This window comes from Glarea lozoyensis (assembly GCF_000409485.1).
Source record: "Glarea lozoyensis ATCC 20868 chromosome Unknown GLAREA4, whole genome shotgun sequence".
In the NCBI taxonomy this organism is placed as follows: domain Eukaryota; kingdom Fungi; phylum Ascomycota; class Leotiomycetes; order Helotiales; family Helotiaceae; genus Glarea; species Glarea lozoyensis.
In genome coordinates this window covers 437,882-456,780 of record NW_007360999.1, presented here as the reverse complement: position 1 = coordinate 456,780, position 18,899 = coordinate 437,882, and the positions used below count along the sequence as shown (strand labels likewise).

General features: G+C 46.3%; 5 protein-coding genes across 5 annotated transcripts; 2 read left to right on the top strand and 3 right to left on the bottom strand.

Annotated features, from left to right (window-relative positions):
• Nucleotides 1-4,887: 4,887 nt before the first annotated feature.
• Nucleotides 4,888-8,421, bottom strand: GLAREA_09507 (Nucleotide-diphospho-sugar transferase; the record flags this gene model as incomplete). Its single annotated transcript, XM_008086104.1, has 2 exons — nt 4,888-6,059; nt 6,105-8,421. 2 exons carry the CDS (start codon nt 8,419-8,421, stop codon nt 4,888-4,890), a joined length of 3,489 nt encoding a protein of 1,162 aa, XP_008084295.1.
• Nucleotides 8,422-10,124: 1,703 nt separating this feature from the next.
• GLAREA_09506 (uncharacterized protein) lies at nt 10,125-10,803 on the top strand (the record flags this gene model as incomplete). The annotated part of the gene is made up of 2 exons (XM_008086103.1): nt 10,125-10,319; nt 10,393-10,803. 2 exons carry the CDS (start codon nt 10,125-10,127, stop codon nt 10,801-10,803), a joined length of 606 nt encoding a protein of 201 aa, XP_008084294.1.
• A 398-nt stretch (nt 10,804-11,201) lies between these two features.
• GLAREA_09505 (uncharacterized protein) lies at nt 11,202-12,956 on the bottom strand (the record flags this gene model as incomplete). The annotated part of the gene is made up of 1 exon (XM_008086102.1): nt 11,202-12,956. One exon carries the CDS (start codon nt 12,954-12,956, stop codon nt 11,202-11,204), a length of 1,755 nt encoding a protein of 584 aa, XP_008084293.1.
• A 1,079-nt stretch (nt 12,957-14,035) lies between these two features.
• On the top strand, nt 14,036-16,911 carry GLAREA_09504 (P-loop containing nucleoside triphosphate hydrolase; the record flags this gene model as incomplete). Its single annotated transcript, XM_008086101.1, has 3 exons — nt 14,036-14,311; nt 14,372-15,882; nt 15,933-16,911. 3 exons carry the CDS (start codon nt 14,036-14,038, stop codon nt 16,909-16,911), a joined length of 2,766 nt encoding a protein of 921 aa, XP_008084292.1.
• Nucleotides 16,912-17,334: 423 nt separating this feature from the next.
• GLAREA_09503 (WD40 repeat-like protein) lies at nt 17,335-18,568 on the bottom strand (the record flags this gene model as incomplete). The annotated part of the gene is made up of 4 exons (XM_008086100.1): nt 17,335-18,053; nt 18,105-18,187; nt 18,245-18,491; nt 18,559-18,568. The coding sequence occupies 4 exons, from the start codon at nt 18,566-18,568 to the stop codon at nt 17,335-17,337; spliced, it is 1,059 nt and encodes a 352-aa protein (XP_008084291.1).
• Between the last annotated feature and the right edge of the window lie 331 nt (nt 18,569-18,899).

Sequence of the window (18,899 nt, the reverse complement as noted above, 5' to 3'; positions counted from 1 at the left end):
TGCGCGAGAATTGAAGTCGGGAAAGGATGCGACGAGGAGGTGGAGGTGGAGGAGAGAGAGAGGTCGGGTGGGAGGGACGAGTAGATGAGGGTTGGTTGGTGGTGGTGAGTGGTGAGTGGTGAGTGGTGTTAGATTGCGTGAGCGAGAGAGGGCGAGCTTGGGTCGAGGGACCGTGAGTAAGAAAGACCGACCAGACTCGGACGAGGGTGTTCGTTGGGCGTGTGTCTGCGGCGGTTGGAACTTTTTTTTGGCTTGGCCCTTTGGCCTTTTTGGGGGGAAGAACTAGGAGAGAAGGGAGGGATACGAATTGGGTGGTGGTCCTGGTGGAGTTTGGGTGTGGGCTTGACTGGTGTTTGGGGGAGCAAGGCGAGCAGGAAGGGTTTGGGTGGGTTTGCGGCGGCGGGAGGGAGCCAAGTTTGGCAATGACTGGGCGGACTGTCACAATTAAGTGGGGAGACAGTTGGTGCTACAGTAGCAGCGGGATATAAGATGCGACCAGGTAAAGCGATGGATTTAGCCAGGGGCCGAGGGAGAACCGGGAAAGCCGTGGCAATGATAGGTTGGAATAGGTAAATATCCAGATTGAATGCAGATTTAGTCTCTGATCTGGTAAATTGCAATATATTACGCATGGGAGCAATGCAGGTTTAGCACATCACTGCACAAGCAGGGCAAGCAGGGCAAGCAGCAAGCACGCCGACTGAGTGCCATTATTGCCTGCCAACTGCCAACTGGACAAACAATGGGAAAATACAAGCGAGATGGATTTGGGTGCAGAAGGATTCCGATTCAAGAGGGTACGACACCACGAGTCGGCTCTGGAGTGAGATGTAATACCGTACGAACGGTGAGTGTTGAGGCTGCTGTTGCGGCCTTGCTTATTCCATTTGCCTTTCTTCGGTAGGTCTCTGGTCGGTCTCTATGACCTCGTACTACCAACTATTTCCACTCATAGTATTCGCGATTGTTTCAACCATCATCCATCTTCTAGTCATTCACTTCTAGTCATTCAATAACTCATACTCTTTTGAACCTCTTCCTCCCTCTAGCTCCAACCCAACCATCAACAAGCGCTCCCCGGGAAATTGAATGTTTGTTTTCGGCAAGGCGTCCAGTGTCCTGAGCGCGTTGAATTTACAGTGTGATGCTGACTGCTTCGGTGCACCCTGCAGCACAACATTCACAAGAATCATCCCAGACTCTTCATCTCTTCATAAACCCAGCTGTTGCTCATTTCTCGGGCAACATCTCCAACACCTGGCCATCGCATCTCTTCAAATGAGCTTATTTATGAATGTTTATGCCAATGTTTGTTCCCCTTTTCCGCAATCTTCATATCAGTGCAGACAGGCGGCCATGTCAGATTTATCGATCGCTCAAGCACAGCACATCGCCCTTCCTCAGCGACCGTTCTAAAAGTGGTAAAAGAGCGACACCCAAATTCTAGAACAAGCCCCCAAACACCCACAACAGGAGGATCCACGAATCCCTCTCTCAGTCGCACACACACACACTCACACTCATCGTTTCAAGCACATTCCAGATATGTTACTGTCGTGCCTCTCCCTCTTTCTCACCAGCCTTTTCTCTCTCGCTTCTTCCCTCTTTACCATTTTCATTCTCCTCACAATGTCTAACCTCGAAATATTTTAAGCCTAAACCCCAAGGCATACCCAAAACCCACATTCCCAATTTACCCCTGACATATCTCCCCTACCGAGCCAATCACCACCCCGACCGCGCGTTTAACCGCGTTTTAGACTTCGATCCCCTTCATTTCCTTTTTCCCCCACTTAGCGGCCAATCAGTCAAGGGGCGCGATCCACAGTTAATATGAGTGCCGGATTTAGAAACGTGATGAAGATCGAGAAAATTATTTACTAAGATCTGCCAGAAATCTGGATGTGTCTTTGGGCTTTGAATATTGAGTCAGATGAAAGTGTAAAAATCGTGTTGATGCGCCCGTGAACATTTACTTTTCATGATTATTTTGCCCGCTTGGTCGGTTTTTCATCACAAAGATACCATTCGTAACACAACATATTTCTATTTTCTCCCTATTACCACTTCCGCAGCACTGCCTCACAGAAACACAACCTCATCAATCACATCAACTTTCACTTCTCCAACAGACGTCCATTATTATCCTTTCTCACCCAATACTCACACTCCCATTATTTACGCTCCCAATTACACTTTTCCAAGTAGATCCACCCACCAGGAAAACCAAAACACTAAAACCTTATCGTGCGAACTTGCACGAAAAAATCCCGTAGTCCGTCTTTTTTCGCCACGATGACATTTGACAACGCTGGGTAAATGTTCCGATGCAGGGTAAGTGGGGATGCACGTGGTTTTGAGAATACAACTCTTTGAGACTGATATAATTCTTTGGAAGCTGTAATGTAAGTGCGTTATATGATTATTATTGAAGATGTTAGATGGCATAGAAGGAGGAGGTGGGTTTCAGTAATTGAAAAAGTCCTTGTATTTCGTACGTTCCCTTGGGGTGTGATAAGCTTATTTTTGAGAAGACCTTTTTACGTGAAGGAGGATGAATTGAATTTATTTGGTTCACAGTGTTGAAAGACACTCATCTCACATCCAACCACTCACAAACAAACCAACAAACAATGAAAATGACATGCAGCAACAAAACACATGTCTAATGAAACAAACACCGAATAATAACACACCACAGGATTCAGGTGGTCAGCATCTTACATGCTCGTACCTATGTACCTGTCAGATGTGTGGAACGTGGGAGAGGATGCGTGCGGGTGAGATATGTAGGTGAGGCTGGATATGTAAGGTACGAGGGTGAGCACGAGGTGAAGGATGGGAGGAATGAAGAGAAGCTTGATTTGAGGGTATTCCTTCCCCAAAAAAAATTGGACGTGAGATAAAAAGTTACACAATAAACTTTAATGTTGTCTTCTCGGGGAATAGCTTTCTTGAGTTTTGATCACTAGATTTGAATTTCCACAAAACCTCACCATCCCTTTCCTGACCCTTCCCTCCCTAACCCTCCACCTCACCACCCCATCTCTCTTCCCTCACCCCAAAAATCATTTCAAATCCTCCCGAACCTCAAAACCCCCACTCACGTTTAAAACCCATCCCTCCGAACATCCTCACCTCAACCATCCCTCATTCGTCACTGCTATACAAAAGACATCTCGGAAACGAAACAAGTTTCTTGATTCTTCTTCGCATCCTTCCCGATGCACGTGGGTGGGTGAGAAGGGGAGGGGAGATGTGGTCATGTGGCGTGGTGAAGCAGAATGGGGGAGTGAGAGGGGAGAAGGAGGCTGTGTTGAGGATATGGAAAGGTGAGGAAGGTGTAAAGTTGGAGATAAAGATTTAATAGGTGGAATTTTGGTGGTTAGATGAGGGTTAGGGAAAGGGTTGTTTGGATAGTAGTAGATTAAATATATAGATCTAAACTAGTGTTATTTTCTATAGTAGAGTTGTCATGTCATCTAAAAAGGATCCTCGATAATCAGACTACTCTTAACAAACGTACCTATCGATCTTAAATCTTAACACTTGATATTTATACTTCGATATACCTTGGCACCTCAAACACACCACAACACTTCAAACATCAAACACCACCTACAATTGGAAAGACTTGTAACTCCGTAACGCATGTTACCGCCCACAGCAATCACAACTATCATCTTCCAACAATTCCACTCACCAACTCCATGTCAAACCCCACACTTTCCCACTTCTTGAGTCTAACACATTTTCTTCTCACACTTCAAATTTACCAACGCTATTTCAAACCATGTAATCCAAGCCAAAACTTCATTTCCTCACCCCACCACCCTCTGAAAATTCCATAAATCACATTCACAAACCTATATATTTCCCTGATTTCACCTTTTAGCCAGCAAGAGAACAGATATACCCAGCACAAACAAGGTCTATTCATTTACTGTACTTTTGTGCAGACCCTAGAGTTCACCAAGTCGTTTACTTTGATAGAGAGACATATACGTAGCAGGAATTATCACAAATGCTTTAATCACAAATTCGGACTTCATCCCACAAGTTACTGCAATTCTTTTGTACGAAGTCATCAACCCCCTCCAAACCACTCAACTCATTCTCAACACCTCTTTCCACCTCCGCTTTCCAATCTCATCCCATCTCCCGCACTTCACACCCATCCACATCGCCAGCCGACCCATCTATATCTCTCCCAGGCTCCCTAAGCGCCAAAACATCCCTCTATTACCACATAAAAAACATGTGTCAAGAATAACTCTCCAGCGCCGTTGATTTCCCATATACAAGAGAAAACAATCATAATCGAAGACGTGTAAAACTTCAGAAGTACCTTCCATACAGAATGCCAGCCACATGAGTGTTCACTGCACCCTAAATTGGCATAGCTTCACAAGTCGGAATACGGGAAGGATATAAGCCAGTGTACTGAAAGAATCAAGTTGGGTAGTGAGTTCCATCCAAACCTACCAGTGGTTACCACTCTATGCAACACAATCCATACCTATCCACACTCAACTCACGATAACTCATAAATAGTTTGAGTGCGTTGATTAATCCTTAATACATCGACATCGACCGACATTGATAGACTGAAGTATTCTTTAGAGAACGCTAGAATGGGTATCCTATCTGATTCACAGTAGCGAAACACGCCAGAGACTCGTGATAAGAAGCTTTAGAACCAAGACGCAGCAAATTCCCATTTTTCAACACCCTCATCAGATCCATTACTCTCCAAATTCCAATCATCTAATCATAACCCTAAAAAGTACCTCATACAACCAGATTGTTTATCCAGTCAACCACAAACCCAAATGCCATCCAATATCACAACCCAACGCCCACAACACCATCCCATTTCCCAAACCCTCAAGACTTCACACTTCCCAAACTACTAACCCCACTCCTCCACCCCGCAAACTTCTCCCCAATCCCACCCGCCCACTTAGGAACCTTCATCCTCATCCTGACCCTCCCCTCAACAATCGCCTCGACCGCATTAATCATCCCAAAAGTACCACTCCCAATCGCTCTGAAGAGCGCTAGACAAGCGACCGACCACAGGATGAAAGAGAGGTAGATATTGTCGCCGACGTCAGTACCGGAGTAGGCTTCGCTAACAGTCATGGCCAGAATCGCGTTTGACATCATCCAGACGAGAACCATGTAGGTACGTACGCTCTTGTAGTAATCTTCTTGTTGCTGACTCTCGCTAATCTCCGGAACGGGAACCTCGACACGATCGCGGAGGTTGCGCAGGGCTTCGTCGTAGCCCGAGTCGATGTCAAGCTGCTCTGAAGGCATTTCGAGCTCGACTGTGGCACCCTTGCCGCGACCGTTGGCGGAGCCCAGGTCAATGTTGATTACGTTGTCACCTTTTGTGCCCCAGGAGATGTCGTGGGTGTTGCAGAAGGCGTAGACTTGTAGAGTGCAGATGTAGGAGGGAAGGAGCATGAAGTATTGAGCCGAAGAGGTGAGCATGTGCCATGGATCCAAGTATAGAAAAGACATCAGGAAGTATAGTCCGACTGTGGATGCTGTTGAGACGATGAGGTTCGTGAACGCGTTCTTGCCGACGTGAAGATCGCTGCCTTTGAGTTGTCGGATAACTATATACACAGCTGCAAATGTGTTGTACGCCATGATGACACCGTAGAGCACCATCGATGTAAAATAGAGACGCTTCGCACCTTGTGGTCTGTTACCCATCGATAGGATGAATTGGGTGCATATCAACAGGACACAAGTGTATCGCAGGATGGAGAAGAGGTAAAGACCGATATGGTGTCCAAAAGGATCTACTTTGGGGTCCGAGAGCGACCCAGCGACGAAGTAGAACGTGAGGTAAAAGTTGGCGAGAGAGAAGAAGGTGAAGAGGAGGGAGATGAATTGGTACACGAATTCGATGTGGAGGAGAATCTTGCGACCAATTGTGTGATCTGTTTTCCAGACCTGACGGAAGTGGACGAGCGAATACACGGCTGCAAAGAAAGCACCATTCAACCATCTACGTCTCTGGGAGACAAACTCAGGCACAGTATCTATACTCATTAGCTAAGCTCATAGACTCACGGAATTTGACTTACCAGGGACATCAGTCTCTCCATAACAGCTTTTAACATACTTCAACACCCATTTTTCATCTCTCTTAGCTACCAACTCCCAACACAGGATTCGATCTTCAGCAAGATACATGTTCGCGGTAAAGACATCTGCGTTTTGGCCATGTAGAGTCTCTCCCTTGAAATATTGACTCAGCGGACCGTGTCCTGTATGATCGTTTTGAAGCGCATGGTATCTGTACGCACTCAAAGCTCCGGGAAGCACAGTGATATAACCAAATACTGATTCTAGAGGTTTGTCAAGAATATTTGACATCTTGTACTCGAAGTTCTGAGAAGCAACGAGCGGATTCAGGAGGTGAGCTCCGAATTTGCCTTTCATAGCTTTAATCTCTCCACAAGCACCAGCAACATTAGAATCCGTATCGAAAGCCTTCCAGAGATGATACAAGGAGTTTCCACCAGGTTTGGTACCCACATCCAACAAAATGCAGATATTCGGAGTAAGGGCTCTGCCAAACGCGTTGAAGAACCATCGATGAGAATTCAACTTCTTGGCGTTCTTTTCTTTCAAACAAAAGATCATTTGACAAGGCACGATACCCTTCTCGGCACCTTTGAATTTGAGATCTGAATCTAGTGAAACTTGTGTCGTATACTCGTAAACATGGGCTTGAACTTCTTTTCCATTGACCAAGTTCTTAGCGATTCCATCCTGGTAGACTCCCATTGCTGCTAAAGCATCTAGAGTTCGTGGATGGACCTTTTGGCGTCCATCAGACACAATACAGACAACGATCTTCTCCCATCCACGTTCGCCCCAGGTACGAGATTTTGAACGAGAACAGAAGTGAGAAACGTTCTTCATAACAGCATGCATTGTCCTGGTAAAGTCGATTTCATTTTCGTTATACATGGTAATACAAATAAACAGTTCGGTTTCTCTGGCGGTAGCACCAATATTCTGGCGCAGTTTGTAGCCTTTGCCGACAAAGTCATCAGGGTCGCAAGTGACAGCCGTATATCGCATATGCGTGAATTCGATCTCGTCCCTCCGTGGCAAGAAACTGTATAAAATGGTTGGAATCTTGCATTCCAGGATAAGCTCTCCATTAATCAACCGGACTTCTTTCTTCGCCATTTGTGCTTGTCGTGCTCCTCTTCGTTCCTGCTTCCCATCTGGCGCTGGTCCGTAATGTTCGTAATCCTCGTCATCATGAATATCAATCTCGTCTGTGAGAGTGTCACTGGATAGGTATGACTCTCTCGTAGTAGCTCCAGGTCTCGACTTTAACGGACTCGAGGGCCCGAAAACATCGTCATCGCCATCTGCAATATCATTCTCCAATGGTATGGATATTGTAGCATCATCCGCAAACGTCGAATTCCTGGCTGGAGCACCAGGCCCCGAAAACAGCGGTGCAGGTGGCAAGGGCCTCCTTGGACTGCCACCATATCTCGAACTTGGGGTTCCGGGTCTGGGACTTCCGTCGATATCAGGTGGTTCGAATTGCACATTCGGTGGCGGTCGAGTAATAAATTCGCTTGAACTTCTACTCGGACTCCATGATCGTGTAGGTGAGATTCTTCCATTGCTCGAGTATGGAGCATATGTGCTTTCTGATGGGTTGAGTGGTGGTGCCGTATCGATAATCGAAGGCGCTCGCGAGTGTGATGAGGATACCGAAGGTTGGTATGATCTGCGAGCGGTATATGTACTGTTTGAATTAACATGTGAGCTTGCTTGCACATTCAACTGCGTCTCAAGTCTGGAAAGAGGAGATTTGACTGGGTTCTTTAGTGAAAGTCTTCGGGAAGGACCTGATGGGATGACGGGAAGGTCGACAGCTCGTTGCTTCTTCTGAAGGTTACGAGATGCGCGACCCTCCTCCTCTGCCTTGAGAGAGTTCCAAGGTTCTGGAGTTGAGTGTGATGGATTTCTTGGTCCCAGAAGGTTTCTTAGATATTGCGAAGTCTCATGACGCGAAGGCTGTACCTTCTGCTTCATGGACTCTGCTTCTACCCGCATCGCCTCCGAAGGCGCCATCTCCCTTAGTTTTCCAGCCCGTATATCTTCTCTACCTCGGATGCATAACGATTTGCGCACTTTGAGCGGTTCAGGAACTACCCCATCCAAGCCCGTGGATCCAATTATCTGGTTCATAGAGACAGAAACAACAGAATCCCCTAATACATACGGTCTAGTATCCTCCTGTCCAGTCAACAAACGAATCTGCGATGCATCCGAAGGCTGTCCCGTTGGAGTGCGTTCATTCAAGTCTCCGTAAGAAGGAGCTTCGGAGTACATTGGTGGCATCGAAGGCGTATTAGGACGATCCATCTCGTGTCGTCTTGCGATCGTAGGTTGCGACTCGAGTGCTTCTGTTATTGTTGTTTACAAAGCGCATGTGCTTTGAGGTGAGGGCTGCTCGCTATCTTTTGCAGTGGATGTATTATGTAAATATTGCAAATAGGATATGTCAAGAAGTTGCAAATATCATAAGAAGAGTCGGTTTGTCAGGGTCTGGTATCAATTGATATTCCCAATATCTGAATAAAAAACAATCGAGTTATCCTGATGTTGCTTTGGGTTGTAGCCTTGTTCTACACTTTTGCGCCGGCACCTGTTGTCACGACAACCACCGGACATCCGAATGCTCGAAATGGTTCATAATTCTGACCCCACAAACCGCCTTAACCGCTGCCAGTCAATTAATTAGCACTTGTTTTTGACTCGATGAATATTCTCCGGCGCTTTATGCAGCGCCTAAGAAGCGGGTGGCGTCCCGAAGAATGGCCTATGACCAGCATATCAGCCTTGCAAGCTAACAGAAAGCTGCTCTCCAACAAGTCTATCCATGCATGGGTGAGTGGAAACCTGGTGAGCTCTGGCTTCGAGTCTTCGACGACAACCTACAGTCTGGAATAAAAAGGCTCTACTACGCTGATATATGAGATGTTTGTAGGAACATGAATACAGATAGTGAAAGAAACAAGATGCACCGCTCCATCGTACGCATGCTGGGAGGTGGGCTCTTTACACGTCTGCAACCATCTGACAATTTTCAGGAGAGCAACGAGTTTGTAACAATGCACAAAGCGAGCGAACTTCACGCTCATGAAATCAAGGTCTCCAAATGACGACTGGATACTATTACAAGACCAACGCTAGATAGAACTGATTTCACCAACTCATCGGAATCAGGTTTCACGAGAACAGCTAGGAAGGTATCTCGGATTATGCATCTAACTCCACTCACCGTAAATGTGAGTTCTCGAATGAATATATACCGAGTTAGATACTCCAGTATGAATTCAGCCACAAGAGAAACTCGGAGGAGCTAGATTACAGCCCTTCATCAACTAGCAAAACGAATCGTCTTAACTTGGAAGGAGCACCAAGCCTGTGCATTTTTTTCATTACTCTGCATACAATGTGAGCTGGAAGTCTTACTAGGATGCCAGTGATATAGAGCCGTTATTCATTCAGACAAGCTAAACCAGAACAGGCAGAATTAGACGCACATTTTCAATTCAACTTCGTTCACCTTCTCCGAGCAATTTGCTCTCAACAATTTATTCTGATTGTTCATCTAAGCTTATGCTCATCTCACATATTCGCTTGTTCTCGGTACCCCTGACCCAACTTTCGCCAATTATTTCGCCTGAGGAATCGGAACAACGTAGTACAGCCCTTACCTCACAACCCGATTCCGATGGGAAGGCAAGACATTGGATTCCAATGTGAATTGCGACTGAATTGCGCAAAACACATCTCGTAAAGGGCATTTGGCTGATGCCACATCCCTTGGCCGACCAATCAAGAATGACAAAAGTCACAAATGAAACCAGGTGGCTAGGGAGGACAACTGACTTGGTATCTTGGAGCTGAAAACCAATAAGCCACAATGAGGCTGGACGCTAGAGATGGGCGAACTCAATATCATATAACAAGAGTGGTACGCCAGCACTGGCTACGCAAATAATCGTCACTTATATGAGCAATCAGTGACGCAACCAGGCTTCCATACCGCAAGAAACAACATGAGTGCGGACTCGGAGAGTCTCATACAAACCGACGAGAGCAAAAAGACGGAACGTGTCTTTGCTGAGCTATCATTTGGTGGCATAGTAGCGACTGGGCCCTGTGCTTTCCTGATTCTTGTCTTTTCAGCAGTCGTCATCAGTGAAGCAGAAGATAGAAGAGTTTACGACGCTGCTGTATACAATCTAATGATTGTGAGAACTCCACAGAGCAACCCTCTGAAATCCTTGCGGGAATACGCTAACTCGAATATGTGCCGGAAATTAGGCCATCCTAACGATTCTGGTCGTCATAGCTGTAAAAGTGAAAGCATCAAAGAAGCTGCAATGGTCACGGTTTAATATCGCTCTAGTCGCCCTACTCTGGCTGCTATGGTTCATTGCACTTGTCGTGCTAACACATAACCTTCGAATCACCTCTTATCCCTTTGGAGATCCCGAAAAAACACGCTCTGGGAAACCCGATCCGCAGGACACTTACGATGCAGATGAGGCAGCGTACCAAGCTTGTATTGCAACCAGTACGAACGGCGACACGAAGAAGTGTCGGCGAGATGTAGAAATTCTGTCTCGAGCTCTTCCTGGTGCTGGAAAAGCTGTCGATGGAAGTGTGAAGGATTTTGCTACACTTGCTGGAACGGCTTGGGCTTGTGTGGCTTTTGATGCTATTGAGTTGTGAGATCCACTATCTTCGTTGAGAATGAAGGTGCTAATAAGTTCGTGGTTAGGATATACTTCACAGCTTTATGCGTAGTGATGTTATGTTGACGTGTGTCGAGTACGTGAGATGGAATGCATTAGTTTGAATGTACCATACTATTTGACCATGTAGACGTGCATCACTTGCTTCTCCGTTCCGCACCTTCAAGCCATAAACTCCCCTCTTCGGAGACCGTGGCCATCTTCCCTTTGATTTCCTCTTATGTTTGGTTCAACTTTGGTTGAATCAACCGTGTGAGAGGTGGGATGTCTTACAATGTTAAGATTTCATGCGAAGAAATATAATTAACATGACTATTCTGTGTGCGTATAAGTCTCCATCTAGTGCAAGTAATATGCAAACAAATTATCTACTACTTATATAACATTAAACACTTGCTCTTCAACATTGTCCTCTCCCAAGGTATTAAATATCTCGCCCTTCATCATGCCATGACAGTAGCATTCCCCGACCAAAACGTAATGATCTTGGATCTTTCTCAGTATAATAGGAACACTTGTTCCAGGCAACAAACAGATCAAATCTCCAACCCGAGAATAAATAGGACAGAAACCCATGTACCCTCGGTTGGTAACGAAATAGCGTTGCTCATATGTAGCTCTGATCATTGGAACAGTAAACGGACGTGCATATTTACCGATTAAGTCGTCACGGTTCGGCATATCGACAAAGTCACCGGCCTTATCTATGTAGCGTTCAAGCATTAGTGCGTAATCCAGCGAGGGATTCGAGGTGGGAATATCTTGAGCGTCGACGTCTGAATTACCCAGTAATGTCCGCCAGAATGCTTCAAGTCGGCTTTGTCCATTTGGGTAAGGATCGAGAATCACCTCTGTGGCGAGATCTTCCCAGCTTCGAAGTACGGCAACTATGGTGTCTTTTTCAAGTGTTGGAGCGGAACGGGCATGATGTAGAACATCCCCCAACAGCTCAATACTTTGAACGGCATATCCGTGGACTATAAGAGTCTTGAGGTCGTCGGATAAGCGAGCATCTGGTATCGACACGCCTGTAGCCGAAAACTTGGGAACTCTGGAGTCATAACCTGGTCGAGTAACTGATCTGGACAAGGAGTCTCTCCAGTCGGGTGCCCATGAAGGAAAATCCGAATCAGTTGCACGACTTGCAACACGAAGAAACTCCAAGCTTTTATTTTCCGTTATTAAAAATCTCACAAATTCCAGGTACGTTTGTACCACTGCTTTTGTATAGTCGGGAAAGAACGAGCTACTTCGCTTCAAATCCGTAGCTAATCCCATGAACCCGAAGATCTTGTCACGGGGATCTGTAGCTTGAAAAGCTCTGAGCATCCAACAAAGATCAAAAAGCGTCGGACGAGGCTGATGTAGACGATTGTTCTCCGGATGGCGATGAAGCATTTGTAGCGACGTAACAGATGCTATATTAATCGTATAGAATAGCGTATTACCACTGAACCACATCAAACGATGATGTTCAAGGTTTTCAGCGGCTCGAGCAATAGTGAACCATGGAAGCCACCGTTCCCCACAGATTACCATAATCTCATGCTGTGACAGGGCCAGTTCCTGAACTATCCATGTGCGTTTGAACCAAGAACGACCAAGAAACTTCTGCAGAGCTTGATAGTACGGTAGCATCTCAGGGGTCTGCGCAACTGCTAGAATAGTTGGGACTTCGAGTAGATTCTGCTCAAGCTTACTGAGAGCTATGATGAGTTCAAGAGCCATGTCTGAATCATCGTCAGGCAATCCAAGCCATATAAGAAGCCCTTCCGCCTTTTCGTAGATGTCCCGCATTAATTGAACTTGCTGACCACGCTCCACAATATCAGATTGATTGATACAAATCTGGTCTACCCATATAACTTTTTCCTCCCGCTCATGGCTTATCGTCCAAAGGAAGGACTCAAGATTTCCCGAGATCGTAGTAGGATGTCCGTTTAGAAGAATAGATTGATTGAATTGCGTTTCGCCCCATGTGTACGAAAGTGCCTCGTAAGTCGGATTATCGTCCAGCGATCTGGTTATGAGCTTGCATTTGACGTTGCCTTCGCTGGCCCCTGGCTCAAGGACCAGCAAGCGAACCTCGCGTCGAGAAGTATCCAGACGTGAGTATAGAGGATTAGCCATCATGTGTGTTTTATGTATTGCACGATTATAAGTTAGACTTGGGTTTAGGGAACTAAATCATGGACGGCACCATGTTCAGCCGCACTTTGCCAAGCGCAAGTGGTGTGCATTATGCCCATCTTGCACGTATTGTTTACTGACGAAGGCTAGTTATGGCGCATCTGAATGAATTCTCTCTTCTCAATTATGTTTAGCATGGCTTTTCGCGGTGTTTTATGCACATGTGTCCACGGCGTGTTTTACCTACGAGACCTGAGATTTCTAAATCTCTAAAAATTGGATTGATGTTCTCGAGATGAAAGTTTATGAGAGAAAAAGGCGTAGAGGTGGCCCGTTACTGCACCAGGAAGCAGGACGAAGGCGTTCATTAGGGAGAAGAGGTTAATGAAGTAGGTCGTTGGACATGCTACAGGTCGTGACGTCGGAGACGGCACCACTGATCACGTGTCAGGATTAATATTCAAAATACCTTAGTAGGGGATAGAGTATAGTTATAATGGGTAATATACTTGATGAGTTGGACAAGGTTGCAACATATAGAGATGGGAACTGCATGGATCGATGCTTTATGTTAATGTATGCTGCTGAGGTGTGGTGGGTTGCTGCAATGGATGTAGATAATTTGGCGTGTTGGACTGCGGATAGGGATTGACAAGAACGTATGATATTCGAGCATACGAGGAACTTGAATTTTGATATCAGCTACAATTACAAGCTTGAGATGGAATGAGAACTGAATGTGGGAGTCCTTTCCAGAGAATGAAAGACGGTCTAGAGTACCTAGGTAGGTAGTGCTTCTGGCACGTGACCTAAAACATGATCGAGTAGAACCAAACGGCGTCGTCCACACAATTATCTTTCCGTTTGTGTTGCAATTGAAGGCTTTTTAAATTTATTTAAACTAGAAACATTAGCGTCATTATTACGACGAAACCAAACACCACGTCGTGTTTCAACCCTGCGCAGATCTCAACAACCGGACGCGCTCCACAACTTCACATCACGTTCCCCAGCTTCCCCTTCCAACCACACCCGCATTGGAAGGATTCTGAATTGATTTCAGCCGCCAATACGTCGCTATGCCTAAACGCTCCTCATCTCACATAGTGGACTTGACTGGTGACGAGAATCTGGCGCCTAATAAGAAACGCGTCAATAGTTCCCAGTCTGGACCGAGAAGCTCTCAGGGCTCGCAGCCGCGAGCAAGTCAGTCTTTTGGAAATAGTCATCCGTCGAGTACCCAGGTTGAAAGAGATGCATGGCAGGAGAATGATGAGGAGTATGATGTTGTTGATTTGAGTCAAGATGTTGATGAGGGTTTTGGGTGGGTTTGTCTGGGTGCTATAAATGATAAGGTATGATCACGCGTTTGCTCCAAAGATGAGATTGGCTTCTGAATTTCTAATGCGATGTAGGTCGTGGGTATTCGCTATTACACTGGTGTAGCAAGTGCGGGTGAGCAGGTCATGGTTCGACGAGAACCAAATAATCAGTATGACAGAAATGCCATCCGCATTAACAATGTTCAAGGAGATCAGATCGGCCATATTCCCAAGACTCTTGCGAGCAAATTAGCTCCGTATCTTGATTCCAGAAAAATTGTCTTGGAAGCAATTCTTTCTGGCGAGAAAGGCTTTTATGATTGTCCTATCTACATAAAAGTTTACGGACCGGGAGAGCCGGAAACGCGTGCGGCATTGGAGAGGGAATTGGGTGCAGATCGTGTTCCAATCAAGAAGCAAGGTATTGCTACTCCAAAGGTAACGAAGAAGCAGCAAGAAGCCCCGGTACCACCACCACAGAAAAGAACCGGTTATACGGGATCCTCGCAACCTTCAAGTAGTCAGCCAGAACTTCCTGTCGTCGGGCCACCAGGGCCTAAACCTGAACTGGGTCTTCAACATTTCGTTGCAAACAGCGAGCAATTCAATCCGCGAGATGTTGAGAAGCTTGTGGAGGAGTGGGGATTGGGCGAGAAAGCGCTTGAGGATATGCCAAAGGCTGCTCAGCCTTCGAAATTGAAAGCCACTTTACTCCCATACCAACTGCAAGGTCTCCATTGGATGTTGGATAAGGAGAATCCAAGCGCACCCTCTCCCGACAAAAAGGATATCGTTCAATTATGGAAGCGTCACGATACTCGACGGGACCTCTTCACCAATGTTGCAACCAATTTCAGCATTGCCAATATACCTCGCTTGGCTCGTGGTGGAATCTTGGCCGATGACATGGGACTTGGAAAGACGTTGCAAGTCATCAGTCTGATCCTTGAGGGTGAACCTGGCACGACTCTTATCATCGCACCTGTTAGTGTCATGTCCAACTGGGCACAACAAATGGAGAGACATATCCAAGAAGAGCATGCCCTGAAGGTCCTTACATATCACGGGACTGGTATCAAAAATATGTCGCCAAATGATTTTGCAGCCTACGACGTGGTCATCACCACGTATGGAAAACTGACTTCTGAGCTTTTCCCTCGCGGTGTGAAAGAGGCAAAGGCTGTCCCATCGAAGACTGGCATTTATTCGATGGAATGGGCACGTGTGGTTCTTGATGAAGGACACATCATTCGGAATGCAACTACAAAAGCTGCTGTTGCAGCTACAAGCCTTTTGTCGAAGACTAGATGGGTCTTGACTGGAACACCAATTGTTAACACCATCAAGGATTTATATTCTATGCTTAAATTCCTGGGTATAAGTGGTGGTCTTGAGCGGATGGAGATCTTCAATGCTATTCTCACCAGACCTTTGGCTGTTGGCGATGAAAATGCGGAAAAGATATTGCAGTCAATTATGAAGACTATGTGTCTTCGAAGGAAGAAGGACATGAAGTTCATCGACTTGAGGCTACCAGAGAAATCTGAGTATATTCATCGTATCGCGTTCCGTAATGATGAGAAGGAGAAATACGACATACTTGAGTATGCAAACCCCTCGCTGATCTGTGAAATATTTGACTAACGAAATCCAGGGCTGAAGCAAAGGGTCTAGCAAGAACTTACAAAGAAGGAAAACAAATCAAAGGCGCTAATGCTTACCGTCATTTCCTCGAGATTCTCCTTCGTCTCCGCCAGCTGTGTTGCCACTGGAAACTTTGCGGTGATCGGGTCAGTGAAATGCTAGCCCTTCTCGACAATGATGATGCTGTTGCACTTACGGAAGAGAACAAAACCGCTCTACAGCTACTTCTTCAACTCAGCATCGACAACCACGACGAATGCTCGATTTGCCTCGAGGAACTTCACAACCCAGTCATCACCGCCTGCAAACACGCTTTTGGCCAAGAATGTATCGAGCGTACCATCGAACTCCAACACAAATGTCCAATGTGCCGCACTGAACTCCCCGACAAAGAATGTCTCGTCCACGCAAAAGTCGACGAACCACCAACCATCGAAGACGCAGATATCGACACCGACACCAAAAGCAGCAAAACTGAAGCCCTAATGTCAGTCCTCAAAGCCAGCCGCAAAGACCCCAACTCCAAAGTCGTAATCTTCTCCCAATGGACCTCCTTCCTCAACATAATCCAAAAACAACTCGACGAAGCATCCATGACCTACACCCGCATCGATGGCTCCATGTCCGCCACGCAGCGCGACTCCGCCATGACAGCCCTCGAAAAAGACCCAAAATGCCGCATCATGCTCGCCTCTCTGGCTGTTTGTAGCGTTGGTCTCAATCTCGTCGCCGCGGACACGGTTATCCTAGCGGACTCCTGGTGGGCGCCTGCGATCGAAGATCAAGCTGTGGATCGCGTGCATAGATTGGGTCAGACGAGACCGTGTACGGTTTGGAGGCTGGTTGTTGAGGGGAGCGTCGAAGAGAGAGTTCTGGATATTCAGGCTGAGAAGAGGAAATTAGTTGGGAAGGCTTTTAGGGAGACGGCTAAGGGTGGGAAGGAGAAGACTACGAGGATGGGTGATATTTTGAAGTTGTTGGATATTTAGTTGCGATTTGATTGGGGCGTTGTTTGTAAATCTGGGAGGGCCTGGACGATGGTTTAGAAGTGTGCTTCGCGGCTTTGAAAGATATTATGCTGGAATTTGCTTTGGGTGTTGAAACTTGGGTGGCTAACATTGTATCAAAATGGCTGGAAATATTGTATTATGGCTAGATGGTAGTTCCTTAGTGCGCGAGCTTCTTGTAGTAGTATCATAGACAATGTTTGTTCTAAGAATAAGGTATATAAGTCGTATAGACACTGCTATTGTTGGATATTCATACACATTAGTCGAGATCAGTGAAAATGGAGTCTCAGTTAAACTTTCAATATGTTTCAGATGGTATGCTAATATCACACTCTAAAGCCAAACCCTTTTACCCTCCCCAAAACGCCATGCTAATCCACAACATCAGACGTCGTCAGGCATTCACTTAGGCGCCTTCCCCTTCGCCTCAGTCTCACCCAGCTCTCTGATGTAAATCTTGGTCACACCCTCACCACTATATTCCTCCTGACCATTCTCAAAGCCTGGACATACACCAATAGCCAAGAACTTTCCGTCACTAGAAAACCCAAGTGCCGCCACACTCTGCGGATATTTCTGATACTGTCGAATTCTCCTCTTAGCATTCGCATCCCATAGCGCTACGACACCATCTCCACCACCTGAAGCGAAAGTGCCGTATACAGGATGGAAAGCCAGAGCGTTTACAGGATAAACTATATCCGTTCCATCACCTTCAGGATCTGGCTGTCTATGGCATTTAAAAGCGTATTTCCTCGCCTGTGATTCTGTAGACGGGTCGAACCATTCCACAGCCACACGGCCCTCAATACTGCTACTTGCGTATCCATCATCATTGGGCATGCACGCCACGGCTCTCGTCATGAATTTCAAGGACGATTCTCGCTGTTGCCAGGGTTTGATATCTGGAGCTGCGCCGTTTGATTGCGCTGCTAGTTCCAGTGTGTCTTGGAGATCGTAGATGTAGACGAGGCGGGAGGCCATGGCAACGACTAATTTGGAGGCGGTGATGGAGAGGGAATGGGGTTTTGCTGGGAGGGTTATCTTTATGGGTTCGTTTGAGGGGCTGGATACGTCGTGGAAATGGAGGGTTGAGTCCCAAGAGGCTGAGACTAGTAATGCTATATTTATGTGTTAGCAGATGTCGGGAGGTATTACGGTAGTGACCTTACAGTGTTCTCTGCTATACACCACCGATTTAACAGGCGCAGTATGCGCACTTAACGTATCCTGCTCACCAGTCTCCAGGTTCAACCTAGAGAGTAATGCCGTCAGCCAGCTTCCCCCAGCCTTCAAACACTGTATTGCCTACCTCTTCACCTGCCAATCCATCCCCGCGGTAAAAGCTTCATTGTCGTCCTTTCCAAAACATACATCCAGGACTGGCGCGCGGTGCGTATACGCCTGAATCAGGTCTCCATTCTCATTCTCGCTTGATATTTCGTACAGATAGACCTTCCTATCCCATGAGGAAACTAATAGCCGTGTCGGAGAGCCTGGCGCAAACTTAACTGCAGAGACCGCGTCGGTTGGGGGATTTGAGATTTCGTATTGAATTGCTGTCACTTGTTAGTAATTGCGGTTTGATTATGGAACAATTTTGACGCGAAGAGGAATATTGCTTACTCGGCGCCATAATTTGATTGATCTAGAGAGTTCTCGTTCAACAAGTCTGCGTTTCTGAAATATAGTTTGTTGCTTTATTTACCTGGGTGTAATTCTGCCGTTACAAGTTCACCGCCTTACGTATTTCTTGAGAAAGTGTTCGAACTTCAAAGCTCCACCAGCTCTTCCAAATATTGTTGCTGCGAGGAATTTCTCGGCATAACTCGAAACTCTCGAGGCGTTCAATTTTACTCAAGATTCATAATCATCGGAGCTCTGCAATAACTATATATTGACCGATATACTACTTAATAGCGCTTTTTCAAAGAGCCAAGTCACTTTCACATACCCCGCCATCGATT